Source organism: Mesoplodon mirus (assembly GCF_964341445.2).
Source record: "Mesoplodon mirus genome assembly, chromosome: 15".
Taxonomy (NCBI): Eukaryota; Metazoa; Chordata; class Mammalia; order Artiodactyla; family Ziphiidae; genus Mesoplodon; species Mesoplodon mirus.
The window spans coordinates 44448516-44471791 of NC_138991.1; the positions used below are offsets into that span (position 1 = coordinate 44448516).

At 49.8% G+C, this 23276-nt stretch overlaps 1 protein-coding gene across 5 annotated transcripts in view; it reads left to right on the forward strand.

Moving 5' to 3' along the window:
* Positions 1–925: 925 nt before the first annotated feature.
* The window catches only part of GSG1L (GSG1 like), a gene marked incomplete at its 5' end in the record, with an annotated part of 224864 nt that continues 202513 nt past the window's right edge, over positions 926–23276 (forward strand). For all 5 annotated transcript variants that reach the window (XM_082644048.1, XM_082644049.1, XM_082644052.1 and 2 more), the window contains one exon: positions 926–1283. In XM_082644048.1, coding sequence (XP_082500174.1) covers positions 926–1283 — 358 coding nt within the window. The remainder of the gene's footprint in view (positions 1284–23276) is intronic.

Consider the following 23276-nt stretch of genomic DNA (forward strand, 5'->3'; position numbering starts at 1 on the left):
ATAAGGAGCCCGGGTGACTGCAGCTACATCCTGCCAGGGGAGCCTGTCCTGTTGGTTCACACAGCCCAAATCTCCCTGGGAGACCCCCAGGGGAAACACAAGCCCTTTAGACTCTACAACCCCGCATTTCTGGTGAGGTACCCCTCCTGACAGGTCCTGCAACTCCAGGATCAGTCATGAGGCATCCTTTTCAGTGGGCCCTGCTGCTTCTTGGGTGTGGGAGGCCCAAAAAACTCAACTCTGCAGCTCAGACTCTTTGGGGCTCCTTCTTCGGGCTCCCTACCGGGCCTCCGGGGGAGGGTGCTGCGGGTCCATGCTCCTCGTGGGGGAGCCCCGGCAGGCTCTGCCCTTCTCTTCAGAGGGCGGGACTTCTCTGGTTCCCGTGTGAGATGACCCCTCCCGGCTGGTTTTGTTGCCTCACGTCCCTGGTGGGAAGCCTCTTTCTCCGAGAGCGCCTTCTGGCACTCTCTTTGCTTCTCAGACTCTCCACTCGGGTGCGGGTCTCTTTAGGGGGCGCCCTTCTCTGCCGGGCCCCCGCCAGCGCCCGGCGTGGGGCGCCCCCTCTCCCAGTGAGGGCGGGAACCAGAACAGTGTCGCCGGCCGCCTGCAGGTGTCTCCCCACGGAGGGGCGCGCGTCCCTGCGCCGTGGCCGCTGCCAGGCGCCAGCGGCTCCTCGCCGAGGTGCACTCGCGCTCCGGGCTCCGGGCGCGCAGGAGCCGCTCCGCCACCGCCCGCCCCCCGCGCCCCCCGTGCGCCGCGCCCCCACCCCGGGGGCGGGGGCATGGGCCAGCGCCGCGTCCGCCGCCGCCCATCGCAGGCGCCCGAGCCCCGGGGCGCGGCGGGCAGCGGCCGCTGACGCGGGGCGCCGGCTGCCAACTTCGCGCGCGGAGCTCCCCGGCGGCGCGGTCCCGGCGGCGCGGGCGGCATGAAGACGAATCGCCGCGGCCGAGCGCTCCTGGCCGTGGCCCTGAACCTGCTGGCGCTGCTCTTCGCTACCACCGCCTTCCTCACCACTCACTGGTGCCAGGGCACGCAGCGGGTGCCCAAACCGGTCTGCGGCCAGGGCGGGAGCGCCAACTGCCCCAACTCGGGCGCCAACGCCACTGCCAACGGCACCGCCGCCCCCGCCGCCGCCGCCGCTGCCGCCGCCGCCGCCGCCGCCGCGGGGAACGGCCCCCCTGGCGTCGCGCTCTACAGCTGGGAGACGGGCGACGACCGCTTCCTCTTCAGGAATTTCCACACCGGCATCTGGTACTCGTGCGAGGAGGAGCTCGGCGGGCTTGGTGAGTGAGCGGCGGCGCCCCGGGGCTCCGCTCCTGGCTCCCCCGGGCTGCGCGGCCCCGGCGCCCCAGACCCGAACCCGCGCTCCCTCCTCGCGCCCGGGCCGGGGGCCCGCGCCACCGCCGGGACGCCGTGCCCCGCGCTCCGCAGGCTCGGCCGAACGTTCGGGGGCGGGGAGCGCGGTGGGCAGGTCCGGGGGTGTCGAATGATGGCGTTCGGGACGCTCCGCCGTTTCAAGGTTCGGGCAGAGCTCGTGCCCCTTGCGAGCACCAGGCGCCTGTGGGGACGTCGCCGCGCCTTGGAGAGGCGCGTCTCCCGGCACCCACCCCGTTCCTTTCCGAGCCAGAACTCATCTCCATGCTCGCCCCTTCCCCCTCTTCCTTTCGCGGGGCACTGGCTACTCCCATCCATCCCTTCCCGCCTGGGGTGGCGGTGGTGTTGGCGCACGGACTGTTGCTGTCAGCCGCCCCTTCCACCGCAGCTCCACAGAGCCAGAAGCCGAGGGGCTCGTTCTTCCACCCCCATCCCCAGCCCGCACTAAACCGCTCCCGGACCGGGTTTGGGCAGCACGGGAGTAAGGAGTGGGGGCAGTCCGGTGGGTTCCCGGCAGGGAGCCCTTCGCGTCCCGGCCCCCGCCCGGGAGAATATGCGGCGGGAAAGCGGGACAGCTCGGCGAGGCTCGGATCAGAATTGGGGCGCGGGGTGGGGGGGGGCACTCTTCAGAAGGCAGATCAAACTGTTCCCTCGGCCTCGCACCCTTTCCTGGACCCGCCGCCGGAGGCAGCCAGGGTCGGAGTAAGTGTCCCCGAGGCAGGCATTGAGGCTAGGGCAGGGCTCAGGGGAAAGCTGCCTGGCAGTGGTTGTACCACATGCTGAGGATGCTGGTCCACACCACCCGGTACCTCCCAGACGATGTTGCTCCGAGTCCAAGTCTGGGGACCCTCTTGAGTTGAATTGACCTCTTTGCCCAAGGTTAAAACTCCCCGTGCCTGCCTAGCACTTTGATGTCAGCGTGGGCTCTGTGTGTAGTCTCATGTAGACAGGAGTGGGCCACAACCGCTAGTTTGCCCTGAATACGGCGTTGGCCTGACTGGTTTAAAGGACAGAGGGAGGAAGGTGTGAAATAAACCCGGGGAGGCTGCTGCCTGCCTCTGCCTGGAATGCCCTTCCCCACATCTTCCCTGGCTGGCTCCTCCTGAGCTCCAATGGGACTTCCTGACCCGCCTTCCCAGGCCGAGTCCCTTCGAGAGAAGATCTCCCTGTCCCCCTCTGGAGGCAGGGTCTCCCCATCTTTGTATCTCATCACCATTTTTATCTCCCCCATCACACTTGGCACACCTGAAGTTTTCTGGGGGCATGCCTTTGGTCACCAGCTCCTTGTCCCCCTTACCCATAGGACGTCACTCCATGAGGGCAGGGTCCCAGCCGTCTTGTTCATTGCCATGCCCAGTCTCTGGGTACTGTCTAGGGCATAGAAGGTCTTCAATACCTATTTGCAGGATAAATGTTGGATGAGGCTTCGGGACCATGAACCAGAGGTTTCCCGGGGTGCTGCCTGCTCTGTCTTGCCTGTAGGGGTGCCCCACTGAACTTTTCTGGGACCACCTGCTTGATGCCGGCTGTCTGCCAAAGATACTCTGAATAGGGTCCCACCCCTGACCAGTTTCACCCCATCAGACTCACTTCTGGTGTGCACTCAGTACTTGAATTTTTACTCTGGGATGTAATAATAATAATAATTTAATGATTTAATAATAATTAACCTTAAAAGACATCTTGGCTAAAATTCCCTGCTTTCCGCTCAGCCCAATCCTCTCCCATGGAGGCCTCGGAATGCCTCGTCCTGGGAAATATATGCACCCCTTGGGGTAGGGTCCCCCCACCTCACCTCCGCCTCTCACCAAGTTTCTCCTTCATGTAAAAACGCAGACTCCCTGCCCTTTCCTTTATGTACACACTTAAATACCATGCTCTGTCCTGCAGCGGAGTTGTCCTGTCTCTGCCCCATGGAGTGCCTGGGCCCTCAACTGGCCAGCTGAGCCTCTCAATTGTTTGAGGTCTCTCCTAGCTTCTTCCTGAAGGTCACGCCCCCCAACTCTTGCAGTTATTTCCCTGTAGCTTGTCTGTGTAGCTCCTCCAGGGCTTGATACAGAATGTTTAAAGCTAAGCATTAAAAATTTGTTAATTAAAAACAATGCTAGCTCACATTTATTGAGCCCTTCATGTGTACCAGACATTGTTAAAACTTCTCACCGGCCAGATCTTGTTGAATCCTTGCCAACACCCTTGTGGCAGGCACTTCTGTGGTGCCCATTTTTCAGATGAGGAATTTGAAGCTAAGAGAGGTTTTCGTCTGGCCTCACAGCTGATGAGGGGTCCTGAATTGTCTTCATGGGGCACAAAGGAATCAAAATGAAGTGATCAGGGAAGAGAATGGTGCAGTTGGAGGTCAGAGAAAGGCGTGATCTGGGGGGCTCAGCATAAGACCCTCACCCCCAGTCCTTGGTTAGTAAAAACATTGATGGTTAGTTTGTTGGGTAAATAAACCAAACCCACAGTTTTCTCTTTCCTCTTGATCACTGTTGGCTAGAGATCGCCCCTCCCAGAAAATCACAATTTTCCTCCCTGGGAGCTTGGAAAATAGTTATCAGCCTGTCAGTGCTGGTGAGAAATTTGGGAGATCTGAGCCAAGCTTTGGATGGTTTCCCCCACTGATCCTACAGTGCCCAAATCCTGCCCCTCCACGGTCACGGTACTGAAAGGGTGTCAGGAGGTACCTGGCCTCAAACTTTTGTTGCTATGACAACCTTTCTTATGGGTTCTGCGACCATTTTAAAATTTATTTTCTACTTGAAGAGAAAAAAAAAAAACCCACCCCAACAGCCCTCCCCCCCGAACAAAATCCTGCCCTCCCCGCCAGAACATCAAGGACCAACTTCCTTCCCTCACACCCATGAAACTACAGGGAAGGCTTTCTTCCTTTCTCTGCATTTTATGTTCACTCCAATGAAAACACCAACCACGAAATCCTAACCTCTCCGTGAGAAGCAGCTGCTAAATGTTCCTTCCTCTCAAACGCCTGTTTGGTAATTTCTTTCTGTGCTCAGAAAAACCTCTTCCCATTCTGGGCAGCCACAGGGAAATCTAATAAACCCTTTCCCACACGAAAAATCTACGGCGTTCACAAAGAAAACTGCAGCCTGTCCTAAACAGACACAATTTCCCCAGACCCGGCACAAAGGAAGCTTTTCTCCTTCCTCCAAGAAGGAGCATCAGTCTCCTTCAACAAACAGAAAGAGAAGTGTGGCCTCGACACAGAATTACCCCAAGCCCTTCACGCAGATTGCATTTCTCTTCTGGATTAGATGCTCAGAAGGCTCGGGTGGGTGCAGGCGCAAGCACTGGGGTTGGAGGGGCAGCAGAGAAAGACCTGGAGGGTCACGAGTGAAGGTCTGGAGACGGGCAGGTGGGGATGGCAGGCAGGTGGCTATGCTGACTGGGAGCACAGGTGATGTTGGACTTCAGTCTCAGGGAGTGTGTGTTTGAACCTCAGGAAATGGGTGGCTCCGGAGGCTTGATGGGGTGGCAGGGTCTAGGAGGGCTTGTGAGGGTGGCCGGCGGGAAGTGGGATTGGGGCGGCCAGAGAGAAGGGAGAGACCAGTCAGGGGGAGGAGGAGCTGGACGTTTGGTGTCCCGACTCTAGACCCACTCTCTCCCTGTCATGGGTGGGACAGTGCCCACTCTCTCTTGTGAAGGATGGATGCCACGTGCTGCCTCTTTTTAGCAATGTGGTTTGGGCGAGGGCCTCAGTTTGCTGCCCTGTAGAATGGGGTTAGGGAGATCAGAGCAACTAGCAGCTGCTTATGGTGCAAGGATTCAGTGAAATAGTGCAGGGAAGTGCCGGGTACCTGTTGGATGTATGAGTGCACCTGGTCACCTCTGGGCTGCCACCTGTCTGAGCCACCCACGTCTCTCCTGTGGACTTCTGCAGCAGCCTCCCCGCTTCCACCATTGCCCCCACCCCTGCCAGTCCCCTGTCCACCCTGCATCTGAGTAATCATCAGATCCTGTCTCCCCTTTGCACAGCCCCCCTCTGACAACTGCCCCTCCCCCCCACTTAGAGTCAAAGCCACATCCTCCCCAAAGCTTGAGGCCCTGCGTGAAGGTGGCCCTCAGCCCCTCCCCGGCTACATGGCCTCTCTGCCCCTCTGGGGTCCTCTCCTTCTCCCGCCTGGTCACTGGCTTCTGCCACACTGGCTCCTGACACCAAGCACACTCCACCTCAGTGCCTTTGCACTGCCTGTCCCTCTGCCTGGAATGCTCTTCCCCCAGTTGGCCAAAAGACTGTTTCTGGAAACTTCTTGAAGTCAGCTCTTTCCCAGCACCCCATTCAATATTGATCTCCCCACACTTCTGCTGCTTGATTTTTCTGCTAGCATTTGCCACCACTGACTTTTCCTCAGTGTTCCTCATTTGTTTTGTGTGTGGTCCACCAGCTCCGTGAAGGTAGATGGAGGTTGAGTTTGTGTTGTTTCACGGCTGGCTCCCCAGTGCTCAGGACACTGGCAGCAGTGGGTGTTCAGTCAACATTTGTGGGACAGATGTTGGTTGTTATGCCTGTTGTTCTTTGTGTCTGGTTCTCTGCCAGGCTCTAAGTGTCTTCTTATGCTGCAGGGCAGCAGGGGGCCCGGCCGGGGACCCCTCCCCTTCCGCTGAGGCTTCTGCTACATCTACCCCTCCTTACACACACACACACACACATGCACACACACACGCATGAGTGTGGGGCGGGCCCATAGCCCCTCAGGAGAAGACCCCTGCCACCCCCCTGGCTTTCTTGCTTCCCCTTCATTTCTACAGAAACCCCCAGCTCTTCTGTCCGTCCCTTATATCATGCTGCTACATTTTCACAAGTATGAGGACGTACGTGATGTCCCCAACCTGGGGACTTGCGGCGCTTGGGAATACGTTGGTGTAATATTAGACAGGCCAGGAGCAGCTGATACATGAAGAGTTGGACTTTGAAGGGCATGGCTTGAGCCCCCAAAAGTGTTACTTCCTTTTGTTCCCATAACAGCCCTACGAGGTAGGTGCCATGGTTACACCCGATGAGGAAACCGAAGCACAGAGAGGTGAAGTGACTTGTTCAAGGTCACACAGCTTCCAAATGGCAGAGTTGTGATATGCAGAAGGCTCCAGAGCCTGGCTCTTGCCTGCGGTGCTGTGCTGCACCCCGTCCCCCCAACCCAGTTCATGCAGCCTCCCCAGGCACCTCCAAGAGGCCTCATTGAGAAGGGCGCTACACCAGGTGTCTTGAACCCTGGGTTCAAGTGCAGCCTCCAGTGCCAACTTGCTGAGTGACTTTAAACAAGTCACACTCCCTCTCTCTGTGGCCTTTTCTTTCCTTATGTGTAAAATGAGGGTTTGGTTTTGTTTTTTGTCTGGTTGATGGAGGCGGCAGAGCCCCCCATGACCACAGGCCTTGTGGTCAGACAGTTCAGGCTCCAGCCCCCATGCCACCACTCACCTGCTGTGTGACCTCTAGCAGGGGCTTGCCCTCTCTGGACCTCAGTTTCCTTGGCTGGGACAAGAGGACGATGATATCTGCCTCATGATAGTGTCCTTGGAGTTAAAGCAGATAATGTGGATGCTTGGCTGGTACACAGCAATCACTCAATAATGGAGCTTTCGGTGACCTGACCTCGTGTCAGAGGCTGCAGACCCATGGCCATCGGGTCAGGTCCAAACTGTCCGTCTGTTTGTTTGGCCCTGCAGTGTCTTCAGCATCTTTGAATAAGTTGCCAATATTTGAAAATTGAGACATTTCACAGAAACATCTGGATTTATGGCTTTTCTCAAAAACCTGGCAGATCCATCAGCGCTGGGCCCAGGTTCCTGTGCGAGTGGCAGCTGCCCCTTCTGGGAGTCCATCGCCCGCCCCTCCTCACTACTGAGGTAAACTTTGCCACCTTCCAGGCGCTCAGGACCCAAGCCTTGGGGTCCTCCTTGGTGCCTCTTGCTCCCACATCCCACGTCTCATCCATGGGTGAATCCTGCCAGCTCTTCAGTCAGAATCCAGCCCCTGCCTGATCACGTTCCTCCAGCTCTGCCCTGGCCGGGCCCCTGGTGCCTCTCCCCTGGACTAGGGCAGTAGCCCCTCCCTGGGCTCCCTGCTCCTGCCCTTGGCCCCCACCATCTGTTCTCCACCCAGCAGCCAGAGGAATCCTGTTAAATCCGAGTCAAGTCACTTCCCTCCACTGCTCAGGGCCCTCCTGTGCATCCCATCTCGCTCAGTTACAGCCAAACATCCTCCAAAGCCTGTGGGCCCTTTGAAATTGGCCCCTATTGCCTCTCTGACCATCTCTCCCCGCAACTGCTCTGGTCCAGTCATACCAGCCTCCTTGCTGGTCCTTGAACAGGCCAAGACCTCCTGCCTCAGGGCCTTTGCACTTGCTGTTCCTTCTGTGTGGGAACTCTTCTCCCAGATGTCTGCCAGCTCCCTCCCTTCTCAGGCAGGTCTCTGCTCAAATGTCCTCTTCTCAGTGAGACCTTCCCAGACCACACGATGTATATCAGTGACCTCACCACCCCCAAGTACTTCTCCCTCCCTCCTTATTCCCCCATCACTCTGATTATTGTCTTACCCACTACATATCACACTCATTTATCGTCTTTCTTTCATTAAAAAAAATTAAAAATTTTTTTATTGGAGTATAGTTGATTTACAATGTTGTGCTAGTTTCTGCTCTACAGCAAAGTGAATCAGTTATACATATACATATATCTACTCTTTTTAAGATTCTTTTCCCATATAGGCCATTACAGAGTACTGAGTAGAGTTCCTGTGCTAAACCGTAGGTCCTTATTAGTTATCTATTTTATATATAGTAGTGTGTATATGTCAATCCCAATCTCCCAATTTATCCCTGCCCCCCTTTCCCCCTTGGTGACCATAAGTTTGTTTTCTATACCTGTGACTCTGTTTCTGTTTTTCACTTGTCTTCTTTATTATGTCTCTGCCCTGCATGGATGCTAGCTCCATGGTGGCAGGACTTGGTCCATTTCACGTAATGCCATATCCCAGAAACTAGATGAGCTGGCATTGAGTAAGGGTTTGGTGAATACTTGTTGAAAGCATTTGGGCTTCTAGGACCTTCTCAGGACTTGTGTGTGCAGTGAGAGGCCCCAAGCTCTGTGCCCATCATTCCCATGGACTTGTCAGATGTTCTTTCTGCCCTCTTCCCTCCCCTGTTCTGCTCCCAAGAAGAGGTATTTAGTGGGCTGCTGTGAAGGGCTGAGGGGGTTCACTGTGGTCATCCTCCCTGTTTAAATGCTGGGGTACCAGACTCAGAACCATCTTGCAGGAATGCTGTGACCTCGGGCCTCTGTGCTGCCTGTGGGACCATCCGTGGTGGTTAAGCTCTTCTGGTCCCAAGTGATAGAAGCAGACTCAGGCCACTTAAGGATAAAGGGGAGTTTTAAAGAAGGATGCTGCTGCTGCCTACAGAATCCAGGCAAAGGCCTCGGAGGTCAGAGCCGGGACCTCCTGGGCTCCTGGAGGCCAGAGTTGATGAGTCCTCCCTCAGGTCTAGAGCCACCAACTAAAATCCTACAGGGACCAGATTGGAAACCAAAGAGAGTAAACATACAGGGAGTGGAGGGGACTGTGGGGAACCGGGAGCGGCTGCCTGGCCTAAAGCAGCAGCTACTGTTCAGCTCCAGGTGACCATTATCATTGGGGGAGGGGAGCCCATGTGGTGCCAAGTTGTCCATTTTGTCAACACTCTAGGTTTTTATACCAAACCTCTTTTTTTTAGTAAGAATTGATACCTGCCACTTTTATTTGTTTTATTCTTTCTCTGTTAGGAAAACATTAACAGGAGATGGATATTTATTAATAAAATAATACATTTGTAGATGAATGGTTATTATAAGAGCAATTGAAATAATATAGTTTTATTAAATCATGGAAATAGATGAACGGAAACTTACTTATATTAAAAATTGTAGATGTTACATTTTAAAAAATTTAGCTAAGTTGTTGAGGTATATTAGCTTGCTTTTATTTAAAATTTTTGAAAAATTGAAAATATTTCAAGTGTAATTTCTCAAATTTTGTTTTGACATATATACCAAACTTTTTGATGGTTGAAATTTGGCAATGAATTCAATTAAAAATAAGAAGCCCGCTCTGCAGGCCCAAAGCCAACACTTATGAGGGGTGAGCAGACCCTGTCCTGCCAGTTCGCAACTTCTAGGCCAGAGCTCTGTTGTTCATGTGATTGGAGTCCCAGCTCCTTGTTTCCATGGTTATTGGTTCATGGTCTTGAGAGACAGTCTGATTGGACAGTGTGGTGCTGGTGGCCATGATGGCTGGTCCAGTCTGCTCTGTTCTGGGAGTGGAGATGTAGGATTACACAGCTCCATCCTGTGGATAGAGGGAAGGGGAAGCCAGGGGAATAGGTAGGGGCTTGGGCAGACATCCCCAAAGGAGTCGACCCTGTTAGGCAGGACACCAGGACTCACTGAAAGTGAGGGAAACTCACCTGAAATGGGCGTAAGAAAACAAACAAACAAACAATTTATGGTCACTCTTTTTTTTTTTTATTTTTTAATACAGCAGGTTCTTATTAGTCATCAATTTTATACACATCAGTGTATACATGTCAATCCCAATCACCCAGTTCATCACACCACCATCCCCACCCCCCCGTGGCTTTCCCCACTTGGTGTCCATACGTTTGTTCTCTACATCTGTGTCTCAACTTCTGCTCTGCAAACCGGTTAATCTGTACCATTTTTCTAGGTTCCACATACATGCGTTAATATACGATATTTGTTTTTCTCTTTCTGACTTACTTCACTCTGTATGATGGTCTCTAGAACCATCCACGTCTCAACAAATGACCCAATTTCATTCTTTTTTATAGCTGAGTAATATTCCATATGTACTACATCTTTTTTTTTTTTTTTTTTTTTTTTGCGGTACGTGGGCCTCTCACTGTTGTGGCCTCTACCGTTGCGGAGCACAGGCTCCGGACGCGCAGGCTCAGCGGCCATGGCTCACGGGCCCAGCCGCTCCGCGGCACGTGGGATCTTCCCAGACCAGGGCACGAACCCATGTCCGCTGCATTGGCAGACAGACTCTCAACCACTGCGCCACCAGGGAAGCCCCTGTACTACATCTTCTTTATCCATTCATCTATTGATGGGCATTTAGGTTGCTTCCATGACCTGGCTATTGTAAATAGTGCTGCAATGAACATTGGGGTGCATGTGTCTTTTTGAATTATGGTTTTCTTTGGGTATATGCCCAGTAGTGGGATTGCTGGATCATATGGTAATTCTATTTTTAGTTTTTTAAGGAACCTCCATACTGTTCTCCATAGTGGCTGTATCAATTTACATTCCCCCCAACAGTGCAAGAGGGTTCCCTTTTCTCCACACCCTCTCCAGCATTTGTTGTTTGTAGATTTTCTGATGATGCCCATTCTAACTGGTGTGAGGTGATACCTCATTGTAGTTTTGACTTGCATTTCTCTAATAATTAATGATGTTGAGCAGCTTTTCTTTCATGTGCTTCTTGGCCATCTGTATGTCTTCTTTGGAGAAATGTCTATTTAGGTCTTCTGCCCATTTTTGGATTGGGTTGTTTGTTTATTTAATATTGAGCTGCATGAGCTGTTTATATATTTTGGAGATTAATCCTTTGTCTGTTGATTCGTTTGCAAATATTTTCTCCCATTCTGAGGGTTGTCTTTTCATCTTGTTTATGGTTTCCTTTGCTGTGCAAAGGCTTTGAAATTTCACTAGGTCCCATTTGTTTACTTTTGTTTTTATTTCCATTACTCTAGGAGGTGGATCAAAAAAGATCTTGCTGCGATTTATGTCAAAGAGTGTTCTTCCTATGTTTTCCTCTAAAAGTTTTATAGTGTCCGGTCTTACATTTAGGTCTCAAACCCATTTTGAGTTTATTTTTGTGTATGGTGTTAGGGAGTGTTCTAATTTCATTCTTTTACATGTAGCTGTCCAGTTTTCCCAGCACCACTTATTGAAGAGACGGTCTTTTCTCCATTGTATATCCTTGCCTCCTTTGTCATAGATTAGTTGACCACAGGTGCATGGGTTTATCTCTGGGCTTTCTATCTTGTTCCATTGATCTATGTTTCTGTTTTTGTGCCAGTACCATATTGTCTTGATTACTTTAGCTTTGTAGTATAGTCTGAAGTCAGGGAGTCTGATTCCTCCAGCTCAGTTTTTTTCCCTCAAGACTGCTTTGGCTATTTGGGGTCTTTTGTGTCTCCATACAGATTTTAAGACTTTTTGTTCTAGTTCCTTAAAAATGCCATTGGTAATTTGATAGCAATTGCATTGAATCTGTAGATTGCTTTGGGTAGTATAGTCATTTTCACAGTATTGATTCTTCCAATCCAAGAATGTGGTATATCTCTCCATCTGTTGCTATCATCTTTAATTTCTTTCATCAGTGTCTTATAGTTTTCTGCATACAGGTCTTTTGTCTCCCTAGGTAGGTTTATTCCTAGGTATTTTATTCTTTTTGTTGCAGTGGTAAATGGGAGTGTTTCCTTAATTTCTCTTTCAGACTTTTCATCATTAGCATATAGGAATGCAAGAGATTTCTGTGCATTAACTTTGTATCCTGCAACTTTACCAAATTCATTGATTAGCTCTAGTAGTTTTCCGGTGGCATTTTTAGGATTCTCTATGTATAGTATCATGTCATCTGCAAACAGTGACAGTTTTACTTCTTCTTTTCCAATTTGTATTCCTTTTATTTCTTTTTCTTCTCTGATTGCCGTGGCTAGGACTTCTAAAACTATGTTGAATAATAGTGGTGAGAGTGGACATCCTTGTCTTGCTCCTGATCTTAGAGGAAATGCTTTCAGTTTTTCACCATTGAGAATGATGTTGGCTGTGGGTTTATCGTATATGGCCTTTATTATGTTAAGGTAGGTTCCCTCTATGCCCACTTTCTGGAGAGTTTTTATCATAAATGGGTGTTGAATTTTGTCAAAAGCTTTTTCTGCATCTATTGAGATGATCATATGGTTTTTATTCTTCAGTTTGTTAATATGGTGTATCACATGGGTTGATTTGCGTATTTTGAAGAATCCTTGCATCCCTGGGATAAATCCCACTTGATCATGGTATATGATCCTTTTAATGTGTTGTTGGATTCTGTTTGCTAGTATTTTGTTGAGGATTTTTGCATCTATATTCATCAGTGATATTGGTCTATAATTTTCTTTTTTTTGTAGTATCTTTTTCTCGTTTTGGTATCAGGGTGATGGTGGCCTCATAGAATGAGTTTGGGAGTGTTCCTTCCTCCGCAAGTTTTTGGAAGAGTTTGAGAAGGATGGATGGTAGCTCTTGTCTAAATGTTTGATAGAATTCACCTGTGAAGCCATCTGGTCCTGGACTTTTGTTTGTTGGGAGATTTTTAATCACAGTTTCAATTTCATTACTTGTGATTGGTTTGTTCATATTTTCTATTTCTTCCTGGTTTAGTCTTGGAAGGTTATACTTTTCTAAGAATTTGTCCATTTCTTCCATGTTGTCCATTTTATTGGCATAGAGTTGCTTGTAGTAGTCTCTTAGGATGCTTTGTATTTCTGTGGTGTCTGTTGTAACTTCTCCTTTTTCATTTCTAATTTTATTGATTTGAGTCCTCTCCCTCTTTTTCTTGATGAGTCTGGCTAATGGTTTATCAATTTTGTTTATCTTCTCAAAGAACCAGCTTTTAGTTTTATTGATCTTTGCTATTGTTTTCTTTGTTTCTATTTCATTTATTTCTGCTCTGATATTTATGATTTCTTTCCTTCTGCTAACTTTGGGTTTTGTTTGTTCTTCTTTCTCTAGTTCCTTTAGGTGTAAGGTTAGATTGTTTATTTGAGATTTTTCTTGTTTCTTGAGGTAGGCTCGTATAGCTGTAAAATTCCCTCTTAGAACTGCTTTTGCTGCATCCCATAGGTTTTGGATCATCATGTTTTCATTGTCATTTGTGTGTAGGTATTTTTTAATTTCCTCTTTGATTTCTTCAGTGATCTCTTGGTTGTTTAGTAACGTATTGTTTAGCCTCCATGTGTTTGTGTTTTTTACGTTTTTTCCCCTGTAATTCATTTCTAATCTCATAGCGTTGTGGTCAGAAAAGATGCTTGATATGATTTCAATTTTCTTAAATTTACTGAGGCTTGATTTATGACCCAAGATGTGATCTATCCTGGAGAATGTTCCGTGGGCACTTGAGAAGAAAGTGTAATCTGCTGTTTTTGAATGGAATGTCCTATAAATATCAATTAAATCTATCTGGTCTATTGTGTCATTTAAAGCTTCTGTTTCCTTACTTATTTTCATTTTGGATGATCTGTCCATTGGTGTAAGTGAGGTGTTAAAGTCCCCCACTATTATTGTGTCACTGTCGATTTCCTCTTTTAGGACTGTTAGCAGTTGCCTTATGTATGGAGGTGCTCCTATGTTGGGTGCATATATATTTATAATTGTTATATCTTCTTCTTGGATTGATCCCTTGATCATTATGTAGTGTCCTTCCTTGTCTCTTGTAACATTCTTTATTTTAAAGTCTATTTTATCTGATATGAGTATTGCTACTCCAGCTTTCTTTTCTTTCTTTCTTTCTTTTTTTTTTTTTTTTGCATCACGCGGGCCTCTCACCGTTGTGGCCTCTCCTGTTGCGGAGCACAGGCTCCGGATGTGCAGGCTCAGCGGCCATGGCTCATGGGCCTAGCCACTTCACGGCATGTGAGATCTTCCCGGACTGGGGCATGAACCCATGTCCCCTGCATCAGCAGGCGGACTCTCAACCATTGCGCCACCAGGGAAGCCCCCAGCTTTCTTTTGATTTCCATTGGCATGGAATATCTTTTTCCATCCCCTCACTTTCAGTCTGTATGTGTCCCTAGGTCTGAAGTGGGTCTCTTGTAGACAGCATATGGATGGGTCTTGTTTTTGTATCCATTCAGCAAGCCTGTGTCTTTTGGTTGGAGCATTTAATCCATTCATGTTTAAGGTAATTATCGATATGTATGTTCCTATTACCATTTTCTTAATTGTTTTGGGTTTGTTTTTGTAGGTCTTTTTCTTCTCTTGTGTTTCCCACTTAGAGAAGTTCCTTTAGCATTTGTTGTAGATCTGGTTTGGTGGTGGTGCTGAATTCTCTTAGCTTTTGCTTGTCTGTAAAGCTTTTGATTTCTCCATCGAATCTGAATGAGATCCTTGCTGGGTAGAGTAATCTTGGTTGTAGGTTCTTCCCTTTCATCACTTTAAGTATATCATGCCACTCCCTCTGTCTTGTAGAGTTTCTGCTGAGAAATCAGCTGTTAACCTTATGGGAGTTCCCTTGTATGTTATTTGTCATTTTTCCCTTGCTGCTTTCAGTAGTTTTTCTTTGTCTTTAATGTTTGCCAGTTTGATTACTATGTGTCTCGGTGTGTTTCTCCTTGGGTTTAACCTGTATGGGACTTGCTGCGCTTCCTGGACTTGGGTGGCTATTTCCTTTCCCATGTTAGGGACGTTTTCGACTATAATCTCTTCAAATATTTTCTCTGGTCCTTTCTCTCTCTCTTCTCCTTCTGGGAGCCCTATAATGCGAATGTTGTTGTGTTTAATGTTGTCCCAGATGTCTCTTAGGCTGTCTTCATTTCTTTTCATTCTTTTTTCTTTATTCTGTTCCGCAGCAGTGAATTCCACGATTCTGTCTTCCAGGTCACTTATCCGTTCTTCTGCCTCAGTTATTCTGCTATTGATTCCTTCTAGTATAGTTTTCACTTCAGTTATTGTATTGTTCATCTCTGTTTGTCTGTTCTTTTAATTCTTCCAGGTCTTTGTTAAACATTTCTTGCATCTCCTCGATCTTTGCCTCCATTCCTTTTCTGATGTCCTGGATCATCTTCACTATCATTATTCTGAATTCTTTTTCTGGAAGGTTGCCTATCTCCACTTCATTTAATTGTTTTTCTGGGGTTTTATCTTGTTCTTTCATCTGGTACATAGCCCTCTGCCTTTTCATCTTTTCTATGTTTCTGTGAATGTGGTTTTTGTTCCACAGGCTGCAGGATCGTATTTCTTCTTGCTTCTGCTGTCTGCCCTCTGGTGGATGAGGCTATCTAAGAGGCTTAAGCAAGCTTCCTGATGGGAGGGACTGGTGGTGGGTAGAGCTGGGTGTTGCTCTGGTGGGCAGAGCTCAGTAAAACTTTAATCTGCTTGACTGCTGATGGGTGGGGCTGGGTTCTCTCCCTGTTGGTTGTTTGGCCTGAGGCATCCCAGAACTGGAGCCTACCCGGCTCTTTGGTGGGGCTAATGACAGACTCTGGGAGGGTTCACCCCAAGGAGTACTTCCCAGAACTTCTGCTGCCAGTGTCCTTGTCCTCACGGTGAGCCACAGCCACCCCCTGCCTCTGAAGGAGACCCTCCAACACTAGCAGGTAGGTCTGGTTCAGTCTCCCGTGGGGTCACTGCTCCTTCCCCTGGATACTGATGCACACACTACTTTGTGTATGCCCTCCAAGAGTGGAGTCTCTGTTTCCCCCAGTCCTGTCAAAGTCCTGCAATCAAATCCCACTAGGCTTCAAAGTCTGATTCTCTAGGAATTCCTCCTCCCATTGCCGGACCCCCAGGTTGGGAAGCCTGACGTGGGGCTCAGAACCTTCACTCCAGTGGGTAGACTTCTGTGGTATAAGTGTTCTCCAGTCTGTGAGTCACCCACCCAGCAGTTATGGGATTTGATTTTACTGTAATTGCACCCCTCCTACCGTCTCATTGTGGCTTCTCCTTTGTCTTTGGATGTGGGGTATCTTTTTGGGTGAGTTCCAGTGTCTTCCTGTTGATGATTGTCCAGCAGTTACTTGTGATTCTGGTGCTCTCGTAAGAGGGAGTGAGAGCACGTCCTTCTACTCCACCATCTTGGTTCCTCTCCTATGGTCGCTCTTGATAGAAAGTCTCCTAAGAAAAGTCCAGGGTTGTGTCATGGCTGGATCCCAGTGTTATTGGGAATTTCTCTTTCCAGCCCTTGGCTCTGCCTTCTTCTGGGTTAGCTTTATTCTCAAGTACACTCTCCCACTGTGGTCAGCCCCCAAAACTTTGAGCTTACCTCCTGTCCTTCCAGTAACTTCAGGGGAAAAAGATCCTCCTCCCCAAAGTTCCAAACAAAAGTCCCAGAACTGGTTCTCATTGGACCAACTTGGACTGAACTGATGGGTGTAGCCAGAGGGGTAGATGGTGTTGATGAGGATGGGTCCCCCTAAGCCATGAGGCCTGAGAGTGGAAGAGGGGTATGTCAGTTGGCCCTTGCCTCAGCAATGCTGTGTAACAGCAAAACCTCAGGGGAAGACAATTGTAAGCATTTACTTAGCTCAAGAGTCTGTGGGTCCACATTTAGGTTGGGCCTAAATGTTAGGTAACTGACGTGTGCTGGTCGCTGGCTCTTGGCTGGAGTGAAGGAGGCAGGTGGGCCAAGTGCCTCTTGTCCTTCAACAGGCTGGCCTGGGCGTATTCTCAGGTGGTGTCAGAGATGTAAAAGCCAGAGCAAGCCAAATTGTGCAGGCGCTTTTCAAGCCTCTGCTTACGTCACATTTACTTATATCCCATTGGCCAAAGCAAATCAAGCAGCTGAGCCTGGAGTCACTGTCGGGGGGCACCACAGAGTTATAATGGCCAAGGTCATGGATACAGGAGGGGTGAAGAATTGGGACCATTAAAGCAATCACTGTATTGTAGGTGGTTCGTCAACATCGGGGACTTGTCCCAGTAAGAGGGGAAATAGACGCTGGTCAGATAAGAACGACAGATGCCCCCTACTTACACAAGGATACATCTGGGGACTGAAGGAGTTTGTGGCCATGCCCTCCATCCTTGGCCTAATTCCTTTTTAGCCAAGACACTACAGCTATTCTTGAGTCAGAGGTTCTTAATTGTGTGGGGCTCTGGGGCTCTGTGATGCTGGGATGAAACCAGGGGCCTCTATCCAGAGAAATGCGTCCCCCTAAACACACAATTTGGCCTACAGTTTCCCGAGGCCCACACTGGAGACCACACCAGGTTGAGAACCTCTGATTCATCTGATGTTTCCCAAAGTTGGCTGTGCCCCAGAGTCATCTAGAGAACTTGTTAAAATACAGATTCCCAGGGTCTTGCCCTTGGACTTACTGCTGGATGGGTCCGGGGTGAGGTCCAGGGATCTGTATTTCCGCAGGGGGTTCCAGAGCACAGCAGGCATGGGCTCCAGTGTTCCCATCCAGGCCTCTCCTTCTGCATCTGGGACGGAGGCGGCAGGCAGGGCTGGCGCAGAGCGCGGGCAGAGCATGACCGCCAGCCCACCGCAGCCTCCTGCTCCCTGCTGTGCCTGGCTGCTTCCCTCCACTTCCAGCCACATCGAGCTTACTTCCCACCGCTGGGCGTTTGCTGTTCCCTCCCTCTAAATATGAAGAACTTGTCTCAGCTGTCACGTCCGCAGACCCTCCCCAAGCCCCAGCCCTCACTGCTGTGTCCTCCCAAGGTTTCTTTTCTTCACAGCACTTACCACTCGCTGAAATGACCTTGTTTTTTTTTTTTATTTCTGTGCACATTTACGATTTGTACCTCTCATCCTAAAGTGAGCAGCTGAGAGGAGACCAGAGACCATGTTCAACTTCTCACCGTGGTGTCCCAGGACCAGAACGCAGTGGTCCTTAGGAAGTGGCAGAATCCCTTTGGGTGGGAGAGCTGATGCCCAGGGTCTCAATGTCCCAGGGTGCAGGTCTTCCATGGGATGTGCACGTTATCTTGGACATGCTTAAAGCAAAATTAAGCATTGAGGGCTGCCAGGAGGGCCAGGTTGTGTGTGTGTGTGTGTGTGTGTGTGTGTGTGTGTGTGTGTAGGGGGTAGAAGGTGACAGGCGGGATCAGCCAGCCAAGCACAGAGGCCCTCCTGGCCAGTGGGGAGTGCCCCACGGCCCCCCAGGCCTGTTCCGGAGGGTGGAGCCCGGGGCTCCAGGACCTTGCAGGTGCTGGTCAGAGGCGAGGAGAGGCCCTCAGCACAGTTGGAGTGGAAGCCTGGGCAGGCTCGCAGGACTCTGAGGAAGATGTGGTCTGGATGGGGACAGGGGTTTAGAGCAGAGCAAGCAGGAGCTTTTCCTCTTCTGAGTTTTCAGAGGAAACGTGGTTCTCAGTTTCCCCATCTGACAAGTGGGATGATAGTCCTGAGCTCTTGGACCAGCTCCTTCCTGTGATTCCTGGTTGCTTAAATCTACTCTAACTGGGAGGGCAGAATCACTGTCAAAAAGTGATTGTCAAAAAGGCACTGGCCTCTGTCATTGGATTCTAGCTGGGTGCTGGTGTCGGCAAGGTGTGAGAGGTGACCTGGCCCCAACCTGCCCACGCTGAGGCTGCCTCCTAGTGGCTTTTGGACAACTTGGCTGCAGGCTCCTCTCTCATGGGCTGCCCCCTTCCTGCTGGTGGACACCAGCGGGGGTGTCCTAGCTCCAGATTCCGGGAGCTGAGCTGGAGCCTGGGGGAGGGGCAGTGGCTGTGGGGACCTGGTCCTGTGTCTCAGCGTCCCAGGGATGGGTCAGAGATGGCAGATACACCCAGCATATGGGAGGGACCCAGGGAGAGGCTGAGATCAGACAGAGGAACCAGGAAGGGAGGTAATGAAAGAGAGTGACAGAGACAGAGAGAAAGGGGACACATACAGGTGGGGCGAGAGCGGGAGTTGGGGGGAGCGAGGCAGAGAGACACACAGAGATACAGAGAGAGACACAGGGATGCAGAGAGAGTCACAGACACAGGGACACACATGCAGATGATGGAGAGACACAGGGATAAACACAGAGACCGAAACCAGGAGAGAAACAGAGAAACTGAAAGGGAGAGGTACAGAGAGAGAGAGAAACACACACAGACACACACAGACAGACAGACAGACACACACACACGCACAAGAGCAGGCCTGAGGAGCTGGGAGGAGAGGCGAGTGAGGGGAGCCTGAAATAGCCCCCGGGAGGCAGGAAGGAGCACACATGGCCCCTTCTTGCTGCTCTTTTCCAGGACGGCTGCGTCCATGGCGAGAAGAGGCGGCTCTGCCCAGGGACCTCAGCTCCCGGTGACCGGCAGGTGGGAAAGGCAGGGCAGCCAGGCCAGTCCCTCCCCCAGGCTCCTCCCTCCTCCTCCCTCCATCCCTCCGCTGCTGGTGGGAGTGGGTGGGCCTGGCTTTTTGGTGCCAGAGGGGCTTCTGTCCATCACGGCTCTCCAGCCCCTCTCTGAACTGTCACAAGTCAATAATAATGATGATGGTGATGACTCATGTATGAGAATAATAAAAACATCTTAGCAAAACTATGGTATATTTTCCCCACATCTTTATTGGAGTATAATTGCTTCACAATGTTGTGTTAGTTTCTGCTGTACAACAAAGTGAATCAGCTATACATATACATATATCCCCATATCCCCTCCCTCTTGCATCTCCCTTCCACCCTCCCTATCCCACCCCTCTAGGGGGACACAAAACACCGAGCTGATCTCCCTGTGCTATGTGGCTGCTTCCCACTAGCCATCCATTTTACATTTGGTAGTGTATATATGTCCATGCCACTCTCTCAATCTGTCCCAGCTTACCCTTCCCCCTCTGTGTCCTCAAGTCCATTCTCTGAGTCTGCATCTTCATTCCTGCCCTGCCACTAGGTTCATCAGTACCGTTTTTGTTTAGATTCCATATATATGCGTCAGCATATGGTATTTGTTTTTCTCTTTCTGACTGACTTCACTCTGTATGACAGACTCTAGGTTCATCCACCTCACTACAAATAACTCTGTTTCATTCCTTTTCATGGCTGAGTAATATTCCATTGTATATATGTGCCACATCTTCTTTATCCATTCATCAGTCTATGGATACTTAGATTGCCTCCATGTCCTGGCTATTGTAAATAGAGCTGCAGTGAACATTGTGCTACATGACTCTTTGAATTATGGTTTTCTCAGGGTATATGCCCAAGAGTGGGATTGCTGGGTCATATGGTAGTTCTATTTTTAGTTTTTTAAGGAACCTCCATGCTGTTCACCATAGTGGCTGTATTAATTTACATTCCCACCAACAGTGCAGGAGGCTTCCCTTTTCTCCACACCCTCTCCAGCATTTATTGTTTCTAGATTTTTTGATGATGGCCATTCTGACTGGTGTGAGGTGATTCGACTCTGTGGTTTTGATCTGGATTTCCCTAATAATTAGTGATGTTGAGCATTCTTTCATGTGTTTGTTGGCAATCTGTATGTCTTCTTTGGAGAAATGTCTGTGTAGGTCTTCTGCCCATTTTTGGATTGGGTTGTTTGTTTTTTTGATATTGAGCTGCATGAGCTGCTCGTACATCTCGGAGATTAATCCTTTATCAGTTGCTTCGTTTGCAGGTATTTTCTCCCATTCTGAGGGTTGTTTCTTTGTCTTAAAACTATGATTTATTAGTCATTCACAGCCTAAGTAAACTCAGTACATGGGAGGCAGCTTCTCCGCAAGTCAACTGGATCTGTACCCTTGTCGCCTCTGGGACACACTTGTGGAGCCTCCCCTCCCCTCTGTCCTGTTTGTCCCCCCTTCTCTCTGGGCCTCTGTCCACCCTGCTTTCTCTATCTGAGGGTGCAGCTCTGGAAGAACTCCCGTCTGTCCCTCCCATGCTCTCGGCTGCTGGCTTTGTCCCCTGCTGCCCCACTCTGCCGAACCCCACCTCAGGAGAAATCTGGGTGGTCCTGGAAGAGGTGCAGAGGGAGGGTGACCCTCCCCAGACACAGCCGGGGTGGGAGAGGGTGGACACAAGTCTCAGTGTCTCCACTCAGTTGATATCTCTGCTCAGAGCTCTAACCAGCATCTCCAGTGAACAAGCCCTCAACCCGCCGCCTGTTCTGCTGTCCTCCCCAGCTGGGGTAGGCTGGGTCACTCTGCCCTGATCATCTGCAAATCCGGGAGGGTTCAAACAACCCTGGGGGCTCTGTTCCCTGCTGTCCCCATCAGGGACTCAGGTAAAAGAGCCTCTGTCTCCGGGTTCCTTGGCTGTAGAAGCAGGAAACGGGGATGAGTTTCTGCCCAGAAGTGGCTCATGCCATTTGGCTTGCATTTCATTGGCCAAAGCAAGTCACATGGCCATAGCTAATCTCCTCGGGGGCTGGAGTGCTGCTGTCCTACCAGGTGCCTAGAAAGCGGAGGACTGGGAAGATTGGTGACACCATGAAAGGCTACCTCACCCACCCCTCTCAGCTCCATCTCAAGAAACAATAAAGGACAATGCCATCTTTCCCAGGCAAAACCTTGGAGTCCTCTTTAACTCCTCTCTCTGTCTCTCTCTGTCTCTCTCTGTCTCTCTCTGCTCTCTCTCTCTCTCTCACACACACACACACACACACACACACACACACACACCCCACCACTACCACCACCACCACCACCATTCAATCCATCAGCAAATCCTGTTGGCTTCTTTTAAAAATACCTCCAGAGTCCAACTGTTTCTCCCTCTCTCCTCTGCCACCCTGGTCCGAGCCAGTACCATCTCTTACCTGGACGACTCCAGCCCCCCCTCACTGGTCCTTCTGCCTCACGTGTCCCCACAGTCTGCCGAGGGACCCTACTACACATCAGACCTCCTTCCTCTGCTTAAGCCCTCTAGTGGCTCCCATCTCACTTGGGTGTAGCCAGAGTCCTCCCAGTGGCTGCAAGATGTAACTTGTCCCTGATGTCCCTCTGCCTCGTCTCTCACTACATACTTTCTTGTTTCCTCAGCTCCAGCCCCGCTATCCTCTGGGCTTTTGCACAGATGCCCCAGGCATGTTCCTGCCTCAGGGCCTTTGCACTTGCAGTTCCCTCAGCCTGAACACTCTTCCCTGAGATTTCTGCCCCCTCACTTTAATAAAATGCCTCCTTTCGTTCGAGATCTTTTCTGGTCACCCTATTTAAAATTGCGGCCCCAGCACACCCTCTTCCACCACTCAGCTTAATTTTTTTTTCATAACACTTTTCCCTTGTGACATTCTATCAGTCCCTGGGCCTACCTCAATGCCCCAGGGATCTGCCAGCCACACTCTGAGAACCACTAGCTGCTTAACTCTGTTTTATGGCCAAGGACACTCAGGTCTCTGCAGGGGAGCAGACCTCCTGTAAACCACACCTGTCACTAGCAGAACTGGTGCTGAGTCCTGGACTGCATCCTCCTCAGCCTTGGCTTCTAGTTGCTGGTCCTCGATTATCCCTTGAAGATCCACAGACCTTGACCTCTAGTTTCCTGACTTTTGCTCTATTTGTCAGAAGAGCTGTTATTTAAAAAATGGCACTCCCCGGCCTCCCCAAAGCCACATTTCCTGGGACTGGTGGGAAGTTGGAAAACTTCAAATTTTTATTCATTTTTTTCATTCATGTTCATGAATACCTACTATGTTCTTTCTAGGTTTTGTTTAGGTGCAGAGATTATGGCAGCAAACAAGACATGAAGCTTTTAATCTCATGGAGCTTACATTCTAGAGCAGGGAAAGAGATAGTAAGAGGTTGTTTATATATTTGTGCATTTAACCTACATTTAACTGAGTCCCTGTTGAGGCCACTGTGGATTCAGTGGTGAACAAAACAGACAAAGGCTCTGACTTCATGGAGCTTACGTTCTAGAGGGGACGGACAATGAGAATGGTTTTATTGCTCATCATGGCTTATGCAGCACCAGATTTCTTGGGACTCAGGGGCCAGGGAAGCAGTTGGACCCCCTGAGGGCTAACAGGCCACTCACTGCTTCCACGTGTGTTCTTAATTGTATAAGCCAGTCACATCTCTGTGACTTTTCAAGGCTGCTTTTTTTTTTTTTTAATTGAAGTGTAGTTGATTTACAATGTTGTGTTGGTTTCTGGTGTACAGCAACATGACTCAGATATATATATATATATTTTTTTTCTTTTTCAGATTCTTTTCCATTATAGGTTATTACAAGATATTGAATATAGTTCCCTGT